This window comes from Convolutriloba macropyga, chromosome 8 (assembly GCF_964194025.1).
Source record: "Convolutriloba macropyga chromosome 8, txConMacr16.3, whole genome shotgun sequence".
Taxonomy (NCBI): domain Eukaryota; kingdom Metazoa; phylum Xenacoelomorpha; order Acoela; family Convolutidae; genus Convolutriloba; species Convolutriloba macropyga.
Window position 1 is genome coordinate 21,868,183 of NC_134475.1, and position 27,600 is coordinate 21,895,782.

The 27,600-nt window shown below is 34.6% G+C and overlaps 1 protein-coding gene across 1 annotated transcript in view; it reads left to right on the plus strand.

The window, feature by feature from the left end:
* Window positions 1–22,978, plus strand: part of LOC142344585 (guanine nucleotide-binding protein G(s) subunit alpha-like) — a 45,670-nt gene extending 22,692 nt beyond the window's left edge. Inside the window, exons 5-8 of the mRNA XM_075396369.1 lie at window positions 13,901–14,139; window positions 14,276–14,433; window positions 14,552–14,616; window positions 20,042–22,978. Coding sequence (XP_075252484.1) covers window positions 13,901–14,139; window positions 14,276–14,433; window positions 14,552–14,616; window positions 20,042–20,200 — 621 coding nt within the window. The 3' untranslated portion in view covers window positions 20,201–22,978. The remainder of the gene's footprint in view (window positions 1–13,900; window positions 14,140–14,275; window positions 14,434–14,551; window positions 14,617–20,041) is intronic.
* The last annotated feature ends 4,622 nt before the right edge of the window (window positions 22,979–27,600 follow it).

Below are 27,600 nucleotides of genomic sequence, written 5' to 3' on the forward strand. Positions count from 1 at the left end.
GAATGAAATTTTGAACATATATTAGGATATTAGGCGCAATTTCATCGACAGAAAAAAAATTTGAGCCCCAAAGGTGCTCAAAATTTTTCAGTAATAATATTACCAAAAAAAAATTATTAAGGGCGCATCATACAAAAAAATTGTCCGAAGTGATTTTTTTGTGAAAAATTTGTTATTTTTTCCCACAAAAGTCGAAACAGGGCTTTCTACTGGGCTTTAGGGTTTCAATCCGTGAAACAGCCTGTTCGTAGGGTAGTAGCGATGTTATTATGTGAGTTTTTATTGTTGAAAACACATCATTCATTTAGTTTTTATTGTGATTTCTGATCGAAGCACGCCCTTATGAGTCAGGAAACCTGTTGTTGGCAATATTTTTGGGTCATATATTCCAATGCAAATCCTCGGATGTTAAACTGAACTGGTTTTGACAAAAATTTTTGATTTTAGTTCAAAATCAAATATTTTGATTCAGAAATTTTTTACAATAGTTGATATTTCACTCGAAGAATTGTGTTTACTTGATGAACTGGATAACTCAATTACCGTTGCTACGCTCAGTTCACTCATTGAACCTAAGCAGAGAAACGAGAAGCAAAATTTGCCGAGTTTTGATAAAGTGGACAAAGATGACGTAGAGATATATCTCTATGCAGATCAAGATAAATTTTTTGTAAAATTTGTTATGATAAAAAAATTGGGGATTGTTTGCCACAGATTCATTTCAGAAGGATGGCTCTGTTTGGTTCTACCGGGGAACGAGGTTCAGTAGAGACGAATACTTCAAAAAACTCATTGAGTCCGAATTCGCAGATGAAAAAATTATTACTGATGAAAAATGAATTGTATATCCATATAACAGGGATGTTGCTTTGGCAACGTCGTTTATCGCTCGGTATACCAACTATGAGCAAAAAAGACCGAATTTTAGAGTAAAAAGCTACGTTTCGCGAGACAGATTGCCGAATGTCCAGTTTATCGCATTGAGAAAAGTGGGAATAACTTTTTTTTTACAAAATCGGGCTGTATAGTGCGACCTAATAGTTAAAAATAATTTTTTCCAAAAGTGTTCAAAAACAGCCCTTTTTTAGAAAGGAGCTCTAAAATAGGCCACTTTTTTCATTCGTGAAGCAGTTCTTGGCAGTTCAGGCCTGTAGTGGTCAATTCACAAAAATTTGTATGATAAACCCTTAATAATTAAAAATTTGCTAAGCAAATTTTGAAGTCAATTATTAGTGGTTTTTAGTTTTTGTGTAGGGCTGAAATTCAGCATGCAGGTTTGTTTTGGGCTTGGATAAAATGCGCACACAAGACATCTGAACGTTTTCAGTTCAAAAAGTGACTTTGAGGATTTCGGTGTATGATACGACCTCAATAATTCACTATGTATGATACACCCCAATAATTATTTTTGATGTGTATGATAGGCCTTTATAATAATAATAATAATAATAATAATAATAATAATTATAATAATTATAATAATTATAATAATTATAATAATTATAATAATAATAATAATAATAATAATAATAATAATAATAATAATAATAATAATAATAATAATAATAATAATAATAATAATAATAATAGTAATAATAATAATAATAATAATAATAATAATAATAATAATAATAATAATAATAATAATAATAATAATAATAATAATAATAATAATAATAATAATAATAATAATAATAATAATAATAATAATAATAATAATAATAATAATAATAATAATAATAATTATTGAGGTCGTATCATACAATGTAAAATGTATGATACGCCCGGGCCGGTTTTAAAATATCATTGTATGATACGCCCTCCGCCAACCCCGAGCCGACTACTTTTTTGAATGAAATTTTGAACATATATTAGGATATTAGGCGCAATTTCATCGACAGAAAAAAAATTTGAGCCCCAAAGGTGCTCAAAATTTTTCAGTAATAATATTACCAAAAAAAAATTATTAAGGGCGCATCATACAAAAAAATTGTCTGAGGTGATTTTTTTGTGAAAAACTTGTTATTTATTCCCACAAAAGTCGAAACAGGGCTTTCTACTGGGCTTTAGGGTTTCAATCCGTGAAACAGCCTGTTCGTAGGGTAGTAGCGATGTTATTATGTGAGTTTTTATTGTTGAAAACACATCATTCATTTAGTTTTTATTGTGATTTCTGATCGAAGCACGCCCTTATGAGTCAGGAAACCTGTTGTTGGCAATATTTTTGGGTCATATATTCCAATGCAAATCCTCGGATGTTAAACTGAACTGGTTTTGACAAAAATTTTTGATTTTAGTTCAAAATCAAATATTTTGATTCAGAAATTTTTTACAATAGTTGATATTTCACTCGAAGAATTGTGTTTACTTGATGAACTGGATAACTCAATTACCGTTGCTACGCTCAGTTCACTCATTGAACCTAAGCAGAGAAACGAGAAGCAAAATTTGCCGAGTTTTGATAAAGTGGACAAAGATGACGTAGAGATATATCTCTATGCAGATCAAGATAAATTTTTTGTAAAATTTGTTATGATAAAAAAATTGGGGATTGTTTGCCACAGATTCATTTCAGAAGGATGGCTCTGTTTGGTTCTACCGGGGAACGAGGTTCAGTAGAGACGAATACTTCAAAAAACTCATTGAGTCCGAATTCGCAGATGAAAAAATTATTACTGATGAAAAATGAATTGTATATCCATATAACAGGGATGTTGCTTTGGCAACGGCGTTTATCGCTCGGTATACCAACTATGAGCAAAAAAGACCGAATTTTAGAGTAAAAAGCTACGTTTCGCGAGACAGATTGCCGAATGTCCAGTTTATCGCATTGAGAAAAGTGGGAATAACTTTTTTTTTACAAAATCGGGCTGTATAGTGCGACCTAATAGTTAAAAATAATTTTTTCCAAAAGTGTTCAAAAACAGCCCTTTTTTAGAAAGGAGCTCTAAAATAGGCCACTTTTTTCATTCGTGAAGCAGTTCTTGGCAGTTCAGGCCTGTAGTGGTCAATTCACAAAAATTTGTATGATAAACCCTTAATAATTAAAAATTTGCTAAGCAAATTTTGAAGTCAATTATTAGTGGTTTTTAGTTTTTGTGTAGGGCTGAAATTCAGCATGCAGGTTTGTTTTGGGCTTGGATAAAATGCGCACACAAGACATCTGAACGTTTTCAGTTCAAAAAGTGACTTTGAGGATTTCGGTGTATGATACGACCTCAATAATTCACTATGTATGATACACCCCAATAATTATTTTTGATGTGTATGATAGGCCTTTATAATTATAATAATAATAATAATAATAATAATAATAATAATAATAATAATAATAATAATAATAATAATAATAATAATAATAATAATAATAATAATAATAATAATAATAATAATAATAATAATAATAATAATAATAATAATAATAATAATAATAATAATAATAATAATAATAATAATAATATTAATAATAATAATAATAATAATAATAATAATAATAATAATAATAATAATAATAATAATAATAATAATAATAATAATAATAATAATAATAATAATAATAATAATAATAATAATAATAATAATAATAATAATAATAATAATAATAATAATAATAATAATAATAATAATAATAATAATAATAATAATAATAATAATAATAATAATAATAATAATAATAATAATAATAATAATAATAATAATAATAATAATAATAATAATAATAATAATAATAATAATAATAATAATAATAATAATAATAATAATAATAATAATAATAATAATAATAATAATAATAATAATAATAATAATAATAATAATAATAATAATAATAATAATAATAATAATAATAATAATAATAATAATAATAATAGTAATAATAATAATAATAATAATAATAATAATACTCTTATGAATGAGTAGAGGGTCAAATGCTTAACTTTAACAGGTTGTTTCTCTTTAGGTGCTGATTTTTAAGTTGTTAGTTTATTAAATTATTAATGGCTCTCAAACGAAGTTTGTAGCAATTAGACTAATCCTGTCTGTCTTCTTTTTGTGCGATTTTTTGATTGATCGTTTTTTCGTCTGACTCATTTGACTGTTCGCCCTCAAAAACGGGATAAACAGGTAGCAACCTGTGGGCTTTAACTGCTCTTTTGAGCCTTTCAGCTCACTAGTCTCCAAGTATGCGATTCACAGAATCTGTTTTGGAGAATTATACTTATAGTGCGAAGGGCGGTCTTAGAGATTGACCTCCCTGTCAGAATTTATTGAAAGACTTGTTTTTGAGCAAATTAATTACTCTCTGGAATCCAATGATCCCATAAGAAAGCATCAGAGTGCTTTTCGTGGCTCGCATTCAACGGAAACGGCTCTGCTTAAAGTCTTTAATGATCTTCTTTGCTATCTAGACGAGTCGTGCTCCGTGATGTATATTAGGTTAGACTTGTCCGCAGTGTTTGATATTATTGATCATCAGTTTTTATTTAAGATACTAGCGAAAATGATTGGTTTGCAATCGGTGGTGTTACTGTTTATTAAGAATTATTTTTCGAATAGTTGCCACAAGTTATCATAAATGGATGTCTTTCTGGTGATCTTAAAATTAAGACGGGTGTGCCAAAAGAGTCGTTTCTTGGTCCTTTACTTTTTTCCTGTTACATGCTGCCTTTATAAGATTAGCTAAAAGAACTGGAAATAAAGTAACATTTCTAGGCAGATTTATATTGCGGTTATATGTATTATGTTTTGTATCCGGTTCGACCCTCAGTCAATGCATGTTCGATGATATTTTGGCCTCGATTCAACGTTGGTTCAGCATTGCAATATGGAAACTGAATGCGGATAAGAGTGAGTATATGTTTATTCGGAAATGTAAAGTTGGCAAACATGGTCTCTTACGTCTGCCAGAGGATGGGGAATACACTGAATAGGTAAAAGTTCTTTTTTGTTATATTGATGATTGTCAACTTACTCTGCAACGATAGGTCAACATTGTTTGTTCGAATTCATTTTTTTGTCTCCGTAAAGTGTGGTCAATTCGTGATCCAAGTTAAAACATCAGTCCTAGTTGAGTTAATTAGAGTTTTAGTGTCATCACGTGTTGTCTACTGTAATTCTCTTCATTATGGTCTGCCAAACTTTTTGTTAGCAAAACTTCAGCGAATAATGAACTCTGCCGGGCGTTTGATTTTTCAATTGTCACCTTCAACATCAACCTCGTCGTACCTGAAGCAGCTACACTGTTTGCCAATTAGGCAACGCATTGTGTTCAAAATCCTATGTATGCGCATCGCTTTGTGCATCAGCCTGGCAAACTCGCACTACATTTATCGGAACTAATGATACAAAATACGATGGTGACAAGTTCTCAATATTTTTACAATTTACTTGTTCCCAAATTTCGCTGTAATTTTGGAAGACATTCGTTTTCGCATGCTATCGCTGTTGAGAGGAATTAGCTCTCATTTGATTTGAAGCCTTTACCATCTGAAATTTTATTCAGGCGAAAACTCAAATTTATCTGTTTTAATTTTCCTGCACTGTTGAGATTTTAAAAGGTGCTAAATTCTATAATAATAATAATAATAATAATAATAATAATAATAATAATAATAAGAATAATAATAATAATAATAATAATAATAATAATAATAATAATAATAATAATAATAATAATAATAATAATAATAATAATAATAATAATAATAATAATAATAATAATAATAATAATAATAATAATAAAAATAATAATAATAATACTCTTATGAATGAGTAGAGGGTCAAATGCTTTACTTTAACAGGTTGTTTCTGTTTAGGTGCTGATTTTTAAGTTGTTAGTTTAATAAATTTTTAATGGCTCTCAAACGAAGTTTGTAGCAATTAGACTAATCCTGTCGGTCTTCTTTTTGTGCGATTTTTTGATTGATCGATTTTTCGTCTGACTCATTTGACTGTTCGCCCTCAAAAACGGGATAAACAGGTAGCAACCCGTGGGATTTAACTGCTCTTTTGAGCCTTTCAGCTCACTAGTCTCCAAGTATGCGATTCACAGAATCTGTTTTGGAGAATTATACTTGTGCGAAGGGCGGTTCTTAGAGATTGACCCCCCCCGCTCCACTCACGTAGCCCCTTCAATTAAGCTAAAGCTAGCGTCGCTAACCCGTGCCTAGCTACTGACGAAGCCAACCGCTCGCCGGTCGTTTGAGAGCAATTCGCCCGACGTTAGTCGGTTATCCACATAAGGCTTTTTCATTTGTATGTTCGTTGTACTTGAGATGTTATTTGTGCGTGAAAAAACTCATTTCCAATTTACTTTTCCCCGTTATCTTTGGGTTGTATGTTCAATTTTGGTTCTGATCCTTCTCTAGATTTGTTTATTCGACGGCAGTTTTCTGACGATGACGCCTCTTCTAGTCGTTTCTAGAACTCTTTAGCTGGTTTTGTGTTTGAAAGTTTATTCAGGTCTCATTCTAGACAGATTTTTGAGTGCAGTGGTTAGTGGAGCAGGAATTACAGCGAAATGACATTTGGTTTTGCTTTTGTTTGGTATAATACTTGTTGATCAACAGGCCTGAATTCTTAGGATTTTTAAGTTTCTGATATCCGAGACTGCTCTTAAATAAGAGTTTGTAGCTTTTTGTAATCAGATTCAGAGTTGGAATTCCTGATATGTTTTCAAAATCGTTTTATGCACAGATGAAAATCGTATCTGACGATTGTTCAATCTCGAGCAAATGAAAAGGAATCGAACTTTAGTGCTGTATGGAAAATACTTCCTTTTGTTCCTTTTTTTTTGTTCCTTTTTTTTTGTTCCGACCCCTCTTGGGGGGGGGGGGGGGGGGGGGGAGGGGGGAGGAGGAACTATATACTCAAATGGGTTTTTTATTCAGTCAATTTTGGCCGATCGATATATTCATCGTAGAGAGTTGAGACTGGTATAATTAGAAAGCTTGTCCAGCGTAGAATATGGAATTAAAAAGATTTTGATTTTCGTTTTTGACAGGGAGATATCGAGGTTTAAACTAAAATAGAGTGAATTCAGTTGATTTCATTCACTTTTTCGGAATTTTTGACTAAAATTTCGCCAATTTTGATAAAATTAAAAAAAATTTCAAAAAAATGTTGTTGATTTTACATTTAAAGACAAAATATATTGGCTATTTTCATTGAATTTTTTTTGGTCACAAATTCCGGCTAAATATTTCACAAAATTCAGACTTTTTCATCAAAAACAGCTCTAAAAAAATTTTCAAGAAAATGTTGATTTTACGTTTGAAGACAAAATATATTGGCTATTTTCATTGAATTTTTTTTGATCACAAATTCCGGCTAAATATTTCACAAAATTCAGACTTTTTCATCAAAAACAGCTCGAAATAAGTTTCTTTAGTCCACTGTGATTAAATTTGCAGGAAGTGCACACCCAAACACCACTAATGCAATCTTTGTAGACTGAAAAGGGGGCTAATTCCACTTCAACTTCCGTTGAGAGTGCTCTGTAAATAAAACTTTGCCGTTTTTTGCTAACTTTATTCGTTGATTATCAAAAACCAGCATTCATTTTTGATTTTTTAACTAACAAATTATCTATATCAATGACATTCCAAAAATTAAATAATCCTAATGGACAATCAGCATTAGCAGGACTAGTTTTGTACCAATCTTGGACCGTTACAATCCAAAAATAATTCGGATTGTCGTCAGTCGGTTTTTTCAAATCAAAGCTCACTACTGATGGGTCCTATTGGCTTCCTAATTAGCTCAAATTTAATTTCTCTAGTTGATTGCTTGAAAGCTGATGGTCGTTTTGATTTTTAAAATACTTGATTTTTAAATAAAAATGGCTTATTGAACTTTGCCTCCATTTTTCTTCTAATTTGGTCAACTTGTAGCTTGGTGTCAGCAATCAAAGAGTTCTTCTTCTTTTTTCTGAATTCAATTTTTTTCTTTATTGCGGTTTTACGCCTTAAGTTATGGTGTTCTGGCGTTGATACTCCTAGATTTTTTAGGTATTTGCCCATTTTTCATATTTCCTAGTTTTGTCAACTTATCACGTTATTGTCAGTTCATATATCACATTTTTCGCGTTCGAAATAACGCAAAATTGATAATATTTAAATCCTTAGCGATATAGATTGTGGTTCTTTACCGCTTCGACAGTACTCTCTCGAAGAATTTAATTGAATTTTTTAATTTTGTCTTTAACTGTCGTTTTTACTTTATCTTTTTAGTCGTATTTAATTTCCTGTACAATAACCCGGTTTGATTGGCTTTTCCTGGGAGTTTAGATGAGCCGATCTTCTGATATTAGAAGATAGATAATGGCTTTCATGACTTTTAAAACAATTGTTTTCCAAAATGAAAAAAAAACATTTCAACTTCGCAATTTTGTTCCTTTTATTGTCTGTTTCTTACCTGGTCTCGTTAATTGAAGGCTAACGATGACATTATTTTTGTCAAGGGAAGGCGTCAAAAAGGATTGGTGTTACAATAGGGTCACAAAATCTAATGTTTTCTTAGAATTCGTTATGACTTTACTGGCTTCGACACGGGTTTTTCACAAAAAAAATCAATTAATTTTTGATTTTTGTCATATTTGACGTTCTTTTTGTAGACGTAAGACTTGTTCTGGATAATTGCAGGTCTCGAGGGCTTTCTTTGGAAGAATAAATGAACCTATTCAATTTTTTCATTTTGTATTAATGGCTTTCATGTCTTTGGAAATAATTTTTTTTTCGATAAAAACAAGTATTATATAATCTTGCTTTTTTTCTTTTGATCTAATTGTTACCTAGTTTCATTTATGAGAGTTCACATAATACATGTCAAGGGAAGGTGTCAAAAGGGATTGGTGTCACAAAATCTAATGTTTTAAGAGATTTCACACGGGTTAAAACACATTAAATTCACACGTTAAAACACATGGGTTTTGCAAAAAAAAGTAAATGAGTTTTTTGATTTTTGTCATATGTGGACGTTCTTTATGTGGACGTAAGACATATTCTGGATAATTGCAGGTCGCAAGGGCTTCCTTTGGAAGGCTGGACGAACTTATTCAAAATTTTCATTTTGTAATTAATGGCTTATGTCTTTGGAAATAAATTTTCAAAAAAAAACAGTTACATAATTTTGCATTTTTTTTCTTTTTTGTCTAATTGTTGCTTATTTTTTTAATGAGCGGCCACATATAACATTATCGGTGCTCGACGAAGGTGCAATCGAACATATTTTGGGGGCCAAAGTATGGCTTTACGGCGCCCAAACCTTTTTCTGGCTAGTTTTAATAGATTTTTAGTTTGTTGTCTATTTGTTGTTCTTTTTGTAACTGCATAAAAAATTGAATACCAAGCGTTCTTAATTCCCTTCTATAGAAGCAGTGGTATTTGTAAACATATGGGATATTTCATTTGATTCCTTATGATTTCATTACTTTGAAATTAATTGTTTTTTTTTAAAAAAAATTCAGCGAGTTTTCTAACTTTAAAATTTCTGTTCTTTTTTGTCTAATTGTTACCAAGCTTTATTATGAACTGGTGAATAACCCTTTTTTTCTGGTGATTTACAAGTTATTTTGTTTATTTTCAGTTTTATCTGACGCTATTTTGACTTTGTTATTAAGTTCTGTTTCTTAAAACGGACATAAATTTTTGGATGTAATTAATGTTTGTTGTTGTTGTTTGATTTTGCCGTTCGTCTTCGCTCGCTTTCCTAAGATTGGCATATCTCATCAATCTAATGCATCATTCTTTACTCTACTGAGTTATTTGCTTTGGAGGCTATCTTTTCGTTCATACACCAATTTTTTTTTGAAAAATACTTGAATTTTTTTGTTTTTCCATCTGTTTCTCATTTGGTAGACAATTATGCCAAAATTGTGAATGAGCGGGGCCGGAACCTTATGTGCGATCGCACATTACCGAGCCGCCTTGTTTTATATAAAGCTTTGTTTTCGCATCTCATGCAAGATAATCTTTTGAATCGTATTGGCCTGTAAAGCCTGACCCTGCTGCCAAAGGAAACAATATTAAACGTGAGAGCCATTAGTTAGATACTTGGCCCAGCCCTATTTGCCTATCATAGTTAGCGCCAACATTAAGCTAACTGATCTCAACTTCTCAATTAGTGGCAGCCCTGTGGTAGAGGAACAATACAGCAACCGTTAATCTTTGATTGAGTTTGTTAGCGTAGGAGTTGGAGTTTTGAGTGGGACACGTTCTGTTTGCCTATTGAGTTGGTTAGTTGTCAACTGACGAGATACCGGATTAATTGTATGTTCTAATTGCGCAAAATCTATTATTGTATTGTTCAGAATTGGCCGTTGGTAAGCATTATCATGTCGGGCTGCTTAGTTCTAATAGAACAGGTATCAAATCGTAAAATTGGATAGGTTCTGCATGCAGAAAATGAAATGGGAAGATGTGATGCATTAAGGTTCGTATAGGAGGTTTAACCATAAGTTTAAGGTTGCGTTGCTTGAAGTCGGTTGCGTGTCTTAACTCAACTCAGACACGTGCTATTTTCTCATCTGTTAGATACATATTGGCATCATATGCACCTTGTCTCGATCTGAATCCACGCGAAAATCTATGGAAAATTTTGAAGCAAAAGTTACGAAAACAGACGTCTCTGAAGAAATATTGAAGAGAAAACGTCTGAAATGTGACTCAGATGTTAGAAATGTGTATCAACACAATACACGGCGTCCATTTTTTTGTTGCAAAACACTATTAGTTTAATTAAGTAGGAGGCTAATTGTGTTATAGTTGGCTTATTTCTAAGTGGATATCAACTTCGAGTCGCTTCCGGAGTCTTCTGGCTTTATTTTTTGAGATCTGTTCACTTTTTCGACTTTTTGTTGTCAATCAGAAGTGACTGCAGTGTTTGTGATTTTGGTCACGCTGAAGTAGTAATGGGAGTGAAAAAGCGTTGTTTGAGACGATTTTTTAAAATTGCTTTTAAAATGAAGTGAGAAAATAGTGTTCGAAAAAATTTACAAGAGAATTTTTTGAATGGCGGAAGTGTGCTCTAATGGTGCACTCTTTTTATTTTTGATTTCATCAAAGGGCAGCTAATGGTTTATATTATATAACTTAGACATCAGCTTTCTCTGAAAATATATGTAGATTGAGTTTTGCGTATATTCATGGTTCTTTTTGCTGTCCTGTGTCTTAGTCTCAATGATCCATCTCATTGTCTTTCTAACGAGGCATAATTAAAGCTACGCTTACGGTTCATTTCGTTTCTAATGTTTTTTGACTACTTGAACACTGCTTGTTTTAAAAAGTATCAGATATATGAACTTTGCCCGTTATTGTTGTACTAATGTTGTCCTATTATTGTCATTAACGTCAGATGTCGTTGTCTCTTTTATGAGGCCAAATTGAAGCTATTAAAGGGTTTCATTTTTTGTTTGACGGCTTTGACGACTGTTGTCAGTACTCGTTTTTAAAAATTGTCAAGTTTTAATCGTTTTTTTCTCTGTTATTTGCGTTGTCCTACCTCTTCTTTTTATTGATGGTAGGTCTCATTGGCTCTCCGATGACGCATAAATAAGTTTTTAATGGTTTAAATTTTTTTCTAACAACTTTGATGGAAACTGCTTGTTTATCAGTGACTGAGTTTTGCGCGTTTTCAAGTTCATTTTGTTGTCTGATCCCTCAATCTTGTTAATGACAGTTTTCCTTGTCTGTTTAATGAAGTTTAAATTGATTAATAGCCGCACAGCGATAGCTGAGGCTATTATTGGCCTTCTCTTGGTTTTTTTTTTATTTCGTCGTCATGATTTTTGTTACGACCATATGACGTCACAGCCACTTTTTGTTCATTCGTTCATGCAATTTCAACTGAATTGCATGTGTGACGTCATTTTTCGCTCTTAGTGGAGCGAGTTTTTTTGTTCATGCGCGTGATTAAATTTTTGGTCACACTTGACTTACCTCACTCTCAAAAATGACTTCCTCACTTTGAAATTGACTTTTATTTACTTTAATTCAAAGAGATAAGGTCAAATGGGTGTGTGTCACTCTATATGAAGGTTATTTGAGATCAGCTAATAGAGGCAGCAATAACTTATACCAATTTTTAATCAAAATATAACAGATCAGCCTTCAATGAAAAGACGAAATTTTTTGGTCTGTCTTTTTTACTGTTTTTTTTACTGCCGATCTACGAATCAATTGCGGCTATTTTCTGGCAATCTGCCAGCTATGTTTTGTTTTTGGTTTTCATTTCCTATACCTTTTACGACTTCGACTTGATTTGTTCCAAGAATTGTAGTTTTTTTGGGTGTGGACTGGTTGTTGTTGTTTAAATTAGAGTTGTCCTAGGCTTTTTGATGAACAAAAGCGAAGCTATTTCGTTTTATTCAGTTAACCATTAACGTTTTGCGCTTGAGTTAATTTTTTTTTTCAAAAATGGTCCCTCTCGTCCAGCTCGCGTCCCTAAGTAGCAGCTGTCTATACCATTTTTGAAATCAAATTGTAGTGATTTTGGTCGCGCCGAAACAGGAAGTGGAGCGAGAAAGGGAGTGGTTTTGCGGCGTGAAATTTTTTTGCTCTAATTTTAAATTAGAGTGAGAAAACGGTGTTTGAGAAAAATTTCGCATTGTCTCAGTGGTTTTTGTTCAGATGCGGCAATTTCACTTTGATTTTTAATATCCGCCCTCATCTTCTCAGCCGGCTATTATTGCGCTCGTATTTTTTTACTTCGTCAAACTTTTTTTCGCTTCACCATATTGCCGCTTTTTCGACATTTTGCGTGTAATCTTTTTGACTTCTCTAGGCTAGTTTCTCTCTTCTCTCATTCTGCTAAAAGTGAATTTGAACATCAGTTGCTAAGCAAAGCAATTCAAAATGAACAGAGTCCTATAAGTCTTAGTTACCACCTCTAATGCTTATTGGTGTTGATAGTAGCCCCTTTAGCCTCTCTCTAAGAAACAGAAGTATGTTCAACTACGAAATTCCATCAAAATAAATCGGACTTAAAAAATATTTTTGTACAAAAATCTTTTTTTTTTCAATATATTCTATTCGTTCAATCCCAATCATGCTTATTGGAATCAACGGCGGCTATTTTCCGGCAATCTGTCGGGTATGTTTACTGTTTTTTTTTGATTTTTTTGGATCAGATTTTTTCTAAATGGTTTTCACAATCGATTCATAGTTCATTCTAGGCCTAGTTTTTTGTTTGAACCAACGTTCCATTTCTCGCTAGTGGATTTTTGTTCACATGTGGCATTTTGACATTGATTTTTAGTTTTTGACATTGATTTTCAGTTTTTGACATTGATTTCCAGACAATGATTTTTCCAATTGACTCATAGTCCGTTCTAGGTCTAATTTTTGTTTAGTCAATGAAAATTCTTTGAATTGTACGTCAGGTCTTGTCCGGCTATGTTTTTAATTTTATTTACCCCTTTTTAGCTCTGCGTCAGTCACCACTTTCACGTTTGACTTCTGTTTGACCTCCTTCTGTTTCAACTGAATGGATATTATAATTCATTTACGCTATTACGTTAAGGTCAAAATGCGAAATCCATAGAAACGAGATAAACCAATAAAGCCCAGGCCTCATGTTTGGAAAAAGTGCATTAAATTATCAAAGTTCCTTAGAGTATATTGCTAACTGTTTCTCGTATTACGGTTATAGTCCTGCAGTTCAGAGGCTGAATTTACCATATTTATCGAATCCTATGAAATTGCGGAACAAATTAGATGTTTCTGATACTTAAAGAAAAAGTTGGTGTTGTCAATTTTTCGTTTTTCATTGTTTCAATCCCAACGTCGATCAGGGGTCAGCGGCGGCTATTTTCCGGAAGTTTGCCGGATGTTATGAGTCATTTGCAAGGGAATTTTCTATAACGCACGAGAGCAGGCGATAAGAGAAAATATCATCTGTTGTGCAGGATCTGCTGCGGTGTCGAGTGCTGACGTCGGGAATCTACGAGACTCAATTCTCAGTGGACAAGGTCAACTTCCACATGTTTGACGTGGGAGGCCAAAGGGATGAGCGCAGGAAGTGGATCCAGTGCTTCAATGACGTCACAGCCATCATCTTCGTCACCGCCAGCAGCAGCTTCAACCTCAAGCTGAGAGAGGACGCCACACAGAACCGCCTCGCAGAGTCACTCGACCTATTCAAAAGGTAAATACAGCGTCCCTTCCACCGAAGAAACATTTCTTAATTTAAAAAACTGCCGATAGTGGAAAAATTAAATATCGAGACTTGTGCGAGGCCTGTGCCATGAATTAGATATATGAGTGTTTTTTTTTTTTGGTAGTATCTGGAACAACCGGTGGCTGCGCACAATATCGGTGATCCTGTTCCTGAACAAACAAGATTTGCTGGAGCGAAAGGTTGTGCAAGAAAAGTGGGACATTGGGCAGTTCTTCAAGGATTATTATGATTACCGACTCCCAGAGGACACCAAGGAGAAAGGTCCGTATCACACCATCATCAAAACTACTATTTTAATGACATTTTCCTTCCAACTTTGGATGCTAGTCATCAGTTTTTTTATTGTGCAGCTGTTCAATTGATCTTCTTTATGTTTCAGCAAACAAAACCAACGAACCCCCCGAACTCACCAAAGCCAAATGTTTCATTCGAGATCAGTTTTTGGTAAGTAAAACCCTGCAAATAAGGATGGTTTGCACTGTGATAAGTACTTTAATTGGGCTTTCTTTCACGCTGGTCCAATTCCTCAAAGGTTGTTAAGTTCGAGATTGCTTTAAACATCTAAGGACCAGTTGTATAGCTTCACAGAAGCGTAAATTATTTATCAAAGAAGCTCACATCTGCTTTCCCAAAGCGAGTTGCGGCCTCCACTAAAACGAAATAATCAGAAGGTAGGCCATACCATCTTCAACTTTCATGCAAATAAAAATAAAATATGAATTTTTGAAAAAAAACTACGTGACCAGACAGTAAGAAATGCGCGCAAAATCAAATTTTAAGAATCACTTTGTCAATTCAATTAATACCTAGGCTTGGGCAATGTCGAAAAAGTGAAATAAAGCATTAGACAACTCTTATACCACCTTTTTAGAATGACATCAACTTGAAAAATCAACTAACCGAAAAAATAGGCGTTCTCAGCGACATCAAAATCAAAAGCTACTCAGGAACTCAAAAGCTACTCAATAACTCAAAAGCTACTGTTGTTTAATAGCTGAGCCAACCAATTAGTTACCTTCTCATGTTTTTTTAATCCAAAGAATTTGGATGGTAGTTATGTGTTATGTTATGATGTGGTTACATGTGTTTTTGAAAACCCCGAGCTTTAAAAAACCACAAAAATTGTAGTGGATATAGCCATATTTTTAATAGCCGCACAGCGATAGCTGGGGCTATTATTGGCCTTCTCTTGGTTTTTTACAATTCAAATAATTTGAATTGTAATGGGGCGCTGTCTTTTTACGACTCGAAGAGGAGTATTTGAGAAGTCCTTTTTTTAATCAATTTTATTGGAGTGATTTTTGAAGCGGGAAATGAAACGCGTGAAAAAATTTGGAGTGATTTTGGCGCTGAACAAAAGTGAAGAGCGGAGCGAAAAGAGACTGGTTTTTGTTCATACCGCTGTTTTTGAGAGAGCGAGAAATTGATGTGTGAAAAAATTTTCTCTAAGCGAGCGAAATTTTTTTGTTCACGTGCGGCATTTTAAAGCAGTTTTTTTTTCATCTATTTTGGTTAAGAGGTTTGGTTATGATTTTGTTTTAATTTTAGGCTGGTTTCGGTAGTGGTTTGAAGGTTTCTTGAAATTAATATCAATTTTATGATAAGTCGGAGGTTTTTAATGTATTTTGCTGATTTTCGGGCTAATTTTTGCGTTTTTTGACGATTATTTTGTTTTACTGGCTCAAATGGGTATTGAAGACACCCCTTCTACTTGAGCAATTTTTTAATAACAATTGGTTACGGTTTTTTGGGTAAGAACTTTTTTTTGTTGAGAAATATGACAAAAAAATGGCGAAAATGGCTATTTTTCTTAATTTTTTTTGCAGTTTTCAAATAAGTGGTTTTTGTAAGTACTAGTTGTTTTGATGAAGTTATTTTGGCAGAGATAGTTTTTTTTGGGATCTCAATTATAACAAAAATTATCAAATTTATCATATTTTAACAGATTTGATTTTATTGTTTTTACTTTTTTGTTTCATGACTTTGTTTGAAGAAAATCATAAATTAGTGAAGTCACGTTTTGTTTGATGAGTAGTTGGATGGCGTTTAAATGGATTTTCACTTCGAGTCGTTTCCGGAATTCTTCCGGCTATGTTTTTTTTTAAGATCTGTTCACATTTTCATGATTTTTCAAGTCAAATTGGAGTAGTGATTTTGGTCACGCCGAAACAGGAAATGGAGCGAAAAAGCGAGTGGTTTTTCGGCGTGAATTTTTTTCGCTCTAATTTTAAAGTAGAGTGAGAAGACGGTGTTTGAACAAAAATTCGGTTACTCGGTGGTGGTTTTTTGTTCACATGCGGCAATTTCACTTTGATTTTTACTGTTTTTTCGATTTTTTGGATCGGATTTTCTAAATAGTTTTCTCAATCCATTCACACCTCATTCTGGACCTAGTTTTTGTTAGAATAAATATTACATATCTCACTAGTGGTTTTTTTGTTCTCCCTAGCAGCATTTTGACATTGATTTCCTGTTTTTTGTTTTTTTTCTGATTTATTTTTAGAAATGGTTTTTCCAATTCACTCATTGTCCGTTTTAGATCTAGTTGCTTGCTAAATCAATGAAAATTCTTTGAATTGTACGTCAGGACTTGTCCTGCTATGTTTTTTTTTATTTCGTCATGATTTTTGTTACGACCATATGACGTCACAGCCACTTTTTGTGCATTCGTTCATGCAATTTCAACTGAATTGCATGTGTGACGTCATTTTTCGCTCTTAGTGGAGCGAGTTTTTTTGTTCATGCGCGTGATTAAATTTTTGGTCAAACTTGAATTACCTCACTCTCAAAAATGACTTCCTGAATTTGAAATTGACTTTATTTACTTTAATTCAAAGAGATAAGGTCAAATGGGTGTGTGTCACTCTAAATGAAGGTTATTTGAGACCAGCTAATAGAGGCAGCAATAACTTATACAGATTTTTATCAAAATATAACAGATCAGCTTTCAATAAAAAGACGAATTTTTTGGTCTGTCTTTTTTACTGTTTTTTTTTAGACGGCCGATCTACGAATCTATTGCGGCTATTTTCTGGCAATCTGCCAGCTATGTTTTTTCTTCGTTTTTCTGTTTGTCTCTTATACGTTCAGCCAGGTATCTTCTCGCCTATGTTAGAGTTTCTGTAGATTTTTTCTAAAGAAATGGTTAAGTACCAAAAATATTCAGTAAATTAGCAATTTCTGCATTTGAATTTTTTGGTAATTTGTTTTTAATAGCCGCACAGTGATAGCTGGGGCTATTATGGGCCTTCTCTTGTTTTTTTAATTGCTCTCGAACGAAGTTCATTGCAATTATTGTAAACGTGTGTTTTTTTATGCAAAATTTTTGCTTGATGGTTTTGACTCGAGTGACTTTTGCGCCCTTGACTTTTTGCTTTTCGCGTGATCTAAAATGCTCTCTCAATCACAATTTCAAGCAGCTGAACTCAATTGGCGGCAATTTAATTCTAAAAGTCAACTGAAAAGTGCGCCGAAACTGGTTCCATTTTTCACTTTAAACATTAATAGTGGTATATGTTAACCTCTAATGCTACCCCCCCTCCCCACTGAAGCAGGCTGCAATTGATAAGTGCTCCCACTAGTCGTTCGAGAGCAATTCTTCCGACGTCTAATCGGTTATGTTTTATTTTGGCAAGATTTTTGTTACGACCATATGACGTCAACACCACTTCAAATCTGTTTTTTTTTCATTCGTTCATGCAATTTCAACTGAAGTTAAACACTCTCAAAATTATACCCCTTTCTCAAAAATGACTTCCTCACTTTGAACTTGACTTTTATTTACTTTAATTCAAAGAGATATGGTCAAATGGGTCTGTGTTAGGCTAATTGAAGGGTATTTGAGAGCAGCTAATAGAGGCAGCAAAAACTTATACAGATTTTTAATCAAAATATAACATATCAGCCTTCAATGAAAAGACGCATTTTTTGTAAGTGCTTTTGAACTTGATGCTAGGTTCTTACGTCGCTAGGTTCTTAATGTCAGTGAATCAACTAGTGTTCCTTAAATTTAATTTTTTGACTTCTCCCCGCCTCTGTTTGTCTCGTACACGTCACGCCTGATTATTCTGAGATGCTAAGTTTTCTGTTCTGATTTCACATTTTTGAATGGAAACTTAGGTATTCAGTACTACAATGCCAAAGGTATCTGAAAATGATCTACGATTTCATTGTTTTTGTCTTTGTTTCTGTAAATTTTGTGAAATTTTTTGTCTTATGGTCAGTTGATCTGTTCAAGTCGGGGTTTCTATAGGATTTCATTCAATTCTTTGAATCGTGTTTCAGGACTGGGCCTGCTATGTTTTTTTCGTCAAGGTTTTTGATACGACCTGTCACCGGTCATTTCAATCTGCTTTTTATTAATTCTGTTTTCATGTAGTTTCGACAGTTGTATGCGTGATTTTTCACTCTTATTGGAGAGAGTCTTTGTTCAATCGCGCCAAATGTTTCTCTCAAATGAGTTACCTTACTCTCAAAAATGACTTTAGTTTCTTTCAAAACGTCTTTTGTTTACAATAATTGAAGAAGTTATGGTTAACAACAGATACCTCTAATTTTTAGGCTATTAGAAACAACACATATTTTGTTCAAAGTCTAAGTCAAAATATCCTATCTCAGCTATTAGTAAAAACTGAGAATTTTCTTCGCTCTAACCTTTTCTTTGGCATTTTAATACTGCGGGTCTATCAAGCTATCGCGTCAGATATTTGGAAAATGAGAAAAGCGATGAATGTGGGAAAACTTAGAAAAATTATTTTAATTGCTCTCGAATGAAGTTAGAAGCAGTTATTCATAGCCGCCCTAATCTTTTAAACTTCTCTAGGTTTGTTTCATTGTTGGCTCCTGCTCAAAGTGCTTTGAAGAGCAGTTGCTCAGCAAAGCAATTTGAAATGAACAGAATCAGTACGAAAACGGACAAAAATAAAAACGGGATAAACCCATGAAGTCCAATTTTAGATTCCCGCTACATGAAGTTTTAGGTACCATCTCTAATGCTTATTGGTATTGATACTAGCCCCTGTATCCTCTCACTAAGTAACAGGAGTATGTCTAACAACAAAATGAAATCTAAATAGTTCGCACTTTAAAAGAGTTTTCTCACATCAATCAGTTTTTCCATTTTTTCTGTTCTTTCAATCCCAATCGGCGTTTTTTGGAATCAATGGTGACTATTTCCGGCAAATCATTTGGGTATGTTTGTATACGTGTTGGTCTTTTTATGCGGAATTTTTGCTTGATCGTTTTGAATTTTTAAGTGGCTTTTATGTCCTTGACTTTCGTTTTGCGTCATCTAAGTCTCTCCCTTTCACAAGTAGTTCACCTCTTAAATTCATAAAAAGTGCATCAAAATTGGTGTAATTTTTTTCACTTCAAATTTTATCGGTTATAGTGGTATATTATAACCTCTAAGATTCATTTGAAGCCCCCTTCTTCGAGCCCCCGACTGAAGCAGGCTGCAATGAAATCGAGCTCCAATTAGTCGTTCCATAGCAATTCTTCCGCCTTTAGTCGATTATGCGTTAACAAGGTCCTGAAAACTACCAGTTGCCTGTTCCACCCTCCAAACAGTTTTAATTGTGCCTAGATTTGAAAAATCTATGATCTTACGTCATAGCATCGGTTGACGACGAAAACAAAGTAATGCGGGTCAGCTCAAAATTTCACGATAAACTTTAATGACCTCAGTATTTTCAATACCTATATATTAAAACCGCGAATTATTGAGATTTATGTTGGATTGTAAAGCATGCTAGACAAGAGGAGCTCAATTTACCAATTCTCATATCACTCGTGACTGAGTAAAAAACTAGGCTAGCATGGAGTGCCTTCCCTTAGTACATAGGTTGGAACAATAAGTTTGTTGTTTCAGCAAATTAGCTCAGTTAGTAATAATCAAGGCAGCACCTCAACCCATTTCTGCTACCCGCACTTTGTGTGTGCAGTGGACACGGAGAACGTCAAAAGAGTGTTCAACGATTGCAAAGACATCATTCAGCGCATGCACTTGCGTCAGTACGAACTACTATAGACTCGCCCCTTCTCTACCCCTCCCCACCACCCACATAGCGTCCCCTCACCTAGCCCTCACTTGTGCCCTATCAAACCACATTCGACTACAAAAAACAACATTGAGGTGACTTGAAGCGACGCATCGTTTTCAACAACTAGTGTAGACGTGTACTGCCATCATATGCTTCTGCACTCGTCAAAGGTTTTGCGAAAGTGCAGTGGTCTAGAAGACAATTGTCTGAAGATATTTTTTGCTACTGAACGTGATTGAATTCAACAAGCAGGACATGCGCTGGAATTGCTTACTTGGCGCATTTGTACCTTCGCAATTTTGTGATCTGATCCGGCTGAAAAGAAAATATTATTCGTACTGCAAACTTAAAGTCATGCCTTGAGTGCTATTTTCCTCCCCCTTTTCCTGCTGGAAACTATTGATAGAGAAGCTGGCATCAACAGATGGATCCAATTTTGAATTTTAATTCAATTTGTCGTCTCTTCACACGAAGGCTATGAACCAACATTTGTAAAGTTTGCTTTTTGAATGCGCAAGTTTTTATGACGAGAGCATAATTTAGTACGAAAAACTTTGTTTTATTCTTTGCATTCTAATCTATTCAAATAATTCCTTTTATTCTCTTTAAATTTTGTAATTGTAATTCAATTAAAAGACAGTAGGCTTGTTAGAGGTCGTGAGTTGTTTTCTCCAAATTTTGATGAAATTTAGTAAATACAGACAGCTTAGCGTTGTTTTGCTGGCAACGCTCTCCACAACCCCCGTAGCCCTGTACCTGCCTGATTCCCGGTTTCCAATCACTAACAACCACCTATTTCTTTCCCATTCTCCCGTCTCTCGCTCTTTTGGTAGCAGTGTCTAGTCTGATCTGGTCTGCCACTTTCCATACGACAGTAAATGTCGGTTCCTCAAATAGTCAATTGGTTCCACTCCAAATAAACGTGAATGGTCAGAACAAATAATTTTTGAAAAAATGATAATTATGACAAAGCTTTCTTTGTCTAGATTCATGGATTTAAAAAGTAAAGAATTATAACTTGGAGGTCATGTCAGAACCAGTTGTCAAGGTTACCCGCCAGTTTCGAGTCCTTCCTAATGTTAAAGGATGTCAACATTCATCGGTGCTTTTTTCATTTTCTCAATCTTACTTCACTTTTGTGCATTGTAATATCTCGAACGCAACCTATCTATCTCCTCGCCACCACCCAACAGCCCTTCCTACCCAGACAGGTCACTTTACAGCCTAGATTCAAAGGCTGTTAGGTCTTTCCCGTGATCTATTAGCTGAACCCTATGTGTGCTATTTAAAATAAAGCCACTTTTGTATTTCTGAATAAGTTGGTCTTAAGTTGCAATGACAACCCGAACTCCGTACTGATTTTTAATTTTAGTAGTTTTCTTGTCTCTGAGTTCATTCTGTTGAAATGTTAAATATAAAGACTGCATTGATAGCTTCGGAGTATGGCTGAGCAGAGATGAGAAAAAATGTCCCCCTCTTACTTACCCCCACGCCCTCCTTTCCCTATATCGCCCCGATCTCTGTTGAGTTGCGATTGTGAAAAGAGATGCGTCATCCTATCCTCCGTTTGGCCGCTTGCATGCTTCTAGTGATTCGATCTATCTTTTGTCCTTCAATTTCACAAACATCAACAATGTACTCCCCGAATCAGTTATACTCAAATTGGTTTACAAATTGTTTCAGACAGCGTTTGCTACTTCTAAAATATATCTCTTATCAAAGTACCCAAAATACAGCAACAATTTAGTACATGGAGCTTATTTAATTAAGTCAAACAGAACAACTCATCTGATTAAAGCCAGTGGAAAAAGTTGTACTTCGCGCTATTATGATCGACTTTTTTGGCTTCATCAGATGAGAGCGTTATTTGGTAAAGAGCAGTGTATTGTATTGTATTGTAATTTGGAGGTTGTTTTATTGTACAGAGATAGTTTTTTATTTTTTGTAGCGTTAATTAATTAGTGTAAGTAATAGTCAATGCTGCGACAATGCTTTGTTCTGTTGTTATTTATGTCGTCAGTCAGTTGTTGTTGTCGGAATAACTGACGCGCGAACGAGCAAACAACATACAAATCACAGCAAACAAACAACAACTTTTTCTCTTCTTTCTCTTCATTTCTCTGCTGCAGTAATTCTCTAAATTCAAATACCACATTCAATTGAAATGCTTTCAACCTATCTCTATCTATCTATCTTTGCCGCCATAGACACGACCACCAATAACCTCAAACCAATCATTACTACTAAGTATCAATTTACCAATAGGCCCTTTATGTAAGGTAAATAGAAATAACGAATCGAATCGTGTCTATTCCTTCTTTACATAATTTAGAATCGTCTCACAAAAACATTTAACTTTTGCAAAAGCATTAACGTTTTTGGAACCCTGATTTTTTTGCAGTCTGAAACTTAATATTGTGAGATAATACAGAAAAGAATTCGTTTATAAATTGGGCATGAATTAAAGATTAATTCATTGAGAATGACCTGTTGATGAACAAGGATAAGATAGTTGATGGTTTTGTGAGACAAAAGTTGGGAACTGTAGAGGTGCCGCGTTTTGTTTGATCGAGCTCGCTGATATTGTGAAAAGTAATATTACTAAGACTATTTTACAACCTACATTATGTGAGTCAGTCAGTTGTTCGTTTGATTTGATTGAAATAAACTAGATTGAAATAAATATTATATGTTAAATTTATTAAATTTGCTATTTCAATTTTGTATCAATATCACCACAAATGAACATGCTCTTTTAGTGTTCACTCTTTTCTTTTCAGTTGCCTTCTCTTTAGACAAGGAAAACTTTAAAAAGCACCCGATGATTTCACGAACGTTTGGTAGCACAAAATAGTCGCCAGCATAATTTTTGCAAATAATAGGTTTACAGTTTGATTCGACAATCCTAAGAGTCAGAAATGCAAGTGATTGTATTCTCCGTTGTCATCTCATCGATTTTCTGAGGCAAATGACCTATGGAATCGCTATTCCAAACTATGGCTGGGCCCTGTGCGTGACTAGCGTCCTCCATGCCTCTCATTTAAATGGTTGGATTTTAATTACCGAGTTTTAGTAGAATGCAAATCAAAATAACTTTGTATGCAGTTTTATTGCGCAAAGTATTACAAGGACTGTAAAAAAGCCTATTTCGTATAACTCAACAAAATAATTAAAAGTTGAATTTGTCCGTGATCTTGAGTTTCGACAAATCGATGACATAGATCGATGACGATCGTCAGCAAGATTTCGATATTGTTCCAGATTTTAAGATTTAAATCTGATGTGAGCAGCTTTTAAAAGCTGTCACATCGCACTAGTTTTGCCTTGTTTTTACTTTTTTTGCAGAATTGAACATTGAACACACGGGGAAATTGGGTGAATGCCAACTAAAACACTTATAGGCGGTACTGCAATATCAGATTGGTAATATAATGTAGTCGAGTTACTATAAAAATTGTCTTCATAGAAGAAAAGCTTAAAGACAATCAAAATTGACCAGAGTTTTCAAATTTTGCTCGTTCCATTTTCGTCTCAGTTTTCTGTTTTTCAAGCGGTAGTCGTAAATTAATTATAATAAAGCTGTTATAATAAGACTGTTCGCTTCCTGCTTTCGTTTAAAAATCAGAATTATTGGCCTTGAGAACACTGAGTAGTAAAAGAGATGCAATTCAATGAAAAACTGATACTTTTGATATGTATATTTAAAACTCTGTAAGCAAAGAAGACTGATAGGCATAATTGACAACTATACAGTATCGGATGGGTTTTGAAGTACTTTTTTTAAATGTTTTAGTTCTTATTCGACTATTTTCACGAAAGTCGAGTTCAGGGCTTTCGACTGATGGCTAGAAATATTCCGTTTACCTAATCGAGGTTTGGCCTAATATCCAATCCCCGAACACACGCTTACAACCCGTTATAGCTGATTTTCGAGAGGGATGTCAATTTTCAATCCCCCTCGCGAATGATAGCTTCCCTAAACCCCAGCTGGGTATTACCAAAAAAAATCGCTCCCGTGTCGTTTGAGAGCAATCCGTTCGACGTTAAAGAGTCATGTCAAAAAAACTCACGTGCACCTTTCAAAATGCCAAAATTCTGCGCCATAAGTTGAAATGCCAGAAGTTGCTAGTCAGCCAGAAGTTGACTTCCGTTGATTTTCGTCATTTTAAGACATGCGTGTTTCGTGTTTTAAGTTTTGGTTATGTGACTCTGATGAAGGCACTGAGAAACTTTATCAGTAATCGAGAACCGCGTAGCTGTTTGAGATATTCAGAAGAGTTTCGAATTGATTTTAGCAGAGTCACGTAACCATTTTGAAAAAAAAACGCGTTGTGCAAGTGCAGTCAAAAATAATTTATTTACAGTGATTACATTTTTTATTGCGAAAAGAGTATAACCTTCAGGCTGTGTACTCGCCATCCAATTAATGCGTATAGTTACACTCACATAGTGTAAATGCATTCTCGTGCCAGCACGCTGATAACCATTTTGGAAGTTAGGTCTTAGGTGGTTTGGGGGAACCGAATAAACCTATTGTTGCATAAAAACACGAAGATCACTTTTGCAGACAATCAGCGCTTTTCTTTGCAACTCTTTTGATTTACCATTTCTGACTTTTGAACCATTTTTGGGATCCTCTCTTTGTGCCCCCAAGCATAGTGGGTGCATATTATTTGCAACCCCCTGACGCATGCATGTGTCATAGTTTTAAATAATGATTTGCAATATAAAACCACATGCTCTGTAACTGTGGGAGCATGACGGAGTGGGTGGGTGGCACAAACGGAAGAGATCCAATTTCTGCTATATGCATAGTTTGTATTTTATCCAATTGTCTTTGTTTTTTTTTCAAATAAAACAAAAGGGTTACTTTTCTACAATAAAAGATGGCAGACAAGGATACAACTCTGGCAATAACGACTTAGTGAAAAACTTGAATGATTAGAAAACCTCTGGAGAAGATTGATTGAAGTGAAAAAAAATCGGATCCTGAAATCGAAGGAATTCTGATCGACAAGTGCTCATTTAATGGGGCTGAATTTAACAACTGTATATTCAATTTTAAATAAAAAGCACGTTTTTACATGTTTGATAATTTTAAGATCTGGTACTGTATAAAGAAAGATCTGGCAATCTATAGTCTGGCACTGCTAAGATCTGGCATTCTAAATTTTGCACGTGCGTGTTTCAAGCCTGGTCGCCTGACTCTGCAGAAGTCATTTAGAAGTTGACCTAATTTCTCGAACTGCTTCGTGGTTCACAGTAAACACCAGATGTTCTCAGTGACTTCAAGCAGAGTCACGTAACCATTACTTGTATTTTGTGTTGCAGTTTCGAAATTTATAACTTAGAATTGAAATGCTAGGTTTCGAGAAAGAACGAATGCCTTGTTATGATCAATAGTTGGGTTTTCAGATCTGGATTTCAAAACAGCGAGCAAAACAAAGATCGTTTCTACTTCGCTACGTTTTTGCTAATAGCCTTTGTCATATCTGAAATACAATAGTTGTTAAGTTCATTTTACAAAGTTTGGAGCTTCAGACATTTGGGAACAAAAAATTAACACTAACGGTTGTCAAGTAGGTTTGCAATAATTACATGCTCAATTTATTTTTGTGAGTTAATTTTGGTCAATCAATCTATTTGACGTAAAACAACATGAGTACGATCATCAGAAAGAGCGTCACATTCTTTGCTCAATGCAGATTGTTCTCCCGTTCCTGTATATTTCACTGTCTAACTTAAAGACTGCTAATTTATCGGGCCTTTTCTCTCAATTTGACAATAAGCGGTCACATTTACAAATTTCTCAAGTAATCTGAGGGTGAGCAACAAATATTTTGATTTACTGAGTTCTTTCTTATTCTGTGTCCGCCTATAATTCTTTTTTAACTATCATATTTGCAGATTTTAAAGGAACTACATCTGTAAAACGGTAAAACTTAATCGTTTTAATATGTTTTAGAACATATCTCTAGTCTAATCATTTGTTAAAAGAACACGTCTAAGTTTCACGTTGTTGGACAAAAGAGTCAAGTTTTTGTTGCATTTTGGCGGTTTTTTGAATCATCTTGAAAGTTGCAATAAAATTGGCAACATGCTGCAAGGCCACAAAGGGGGCATCAAGGGTTTTTGGAGGCATCAATTGATTGAAGTCTTTTGTCATCTTCTTTGAAATTGGCTCTGAAACTTTAGGCTGAAATGTTGTCAATATGGTCAGTACCTCAATTTGTGGGAAAGGGGTAACTCACGTTGCCTAAAACCGGAGCGAGAAAAATCGAAAAAAACTACGGAGAAAAAACGCGTGCGAGACCGGCAACGGGGCGAACGAACGTGCCGTAAGCCGTTTTTAACTTTACGACTCGTGTTTCTCCATCTCGTCCTGGCGTTGTCTCCATGACTCTTCCCAGTGGCCAAATGCCTCTTGGTGTTTGGTCTTTCAACACCCAAACAATGTCGTCCACTTTGAGAGGTCGATCGTTGCTGTTTGACCATTTCGACCGTCGGCTAAGCATTGGCAGATACTCTTTCACCAAGCGTCGCCATATATGGTTCATCAGCTTCTGCGTGTTCTTCCATGTCTTCAATCTTGCAGGTTGCTGGTCTCCAAATTGTCCTGGTGGCAAGCTATTGAAGGGACGCTGGATAAGAAAGTGGTTTGGAGTCAAAGGTTCCTCGTTGTCAGGCTGCTCAGCAACGTTAGTCAGTGGTCTGGAGTTGAGGATTGATTCTGTTTCCACCATAATTGTTAGGAAAGTGTCAAAAGAGAGTCTTCTGGATCCTAGAATGAGGGGAGCGTTCTTTTGGCGCTCTGGATCAAACGCTCCCAGACACCGCCAAAATGAGGGCCGTATGGGGGATTGAATTTCCACGTTGTATTGGCTACTGCTAAAGCTTTGTAGATTCTGTCATTGTCCAAGGCTTTAACAGTTTTCTTCAGTTCTTCAGAAGCGCCAACGAAAGCTTTCCCGTTGTCGCTGTAGAGAAGTTGGGGCTGGCATCGACGACTGCAAAATCTTCTGAAGGCATTGAGAAACGTATCTGTATTGAAGTCTGGACACGTTTCTAAGTGAACTGCTCGCGTCACCATGCATGCAAATATTAGAACATAATGTTTTTCTAAAATGCCTTTGGAATCTTCGATGTAGAAGGGTCCAAAGAAATGTACACCAGAATTAGCAAAGGGAACTATGTTTTTGCTGTTGGAAAACGAAAACTAGGTAATGGTGCCATAATTGGTTGAATGTTTTTCGTGTCAAAGCGTCGACATAAGAAACAATGAAACCGTACGCTTGCTAACCCTTTCCGAAGGCCAATCACATGGTTACGTTGTTGAATGAATGCTTTTGTTGGTTCTGTGGACTGGTGAATACATATTTGATGCGCA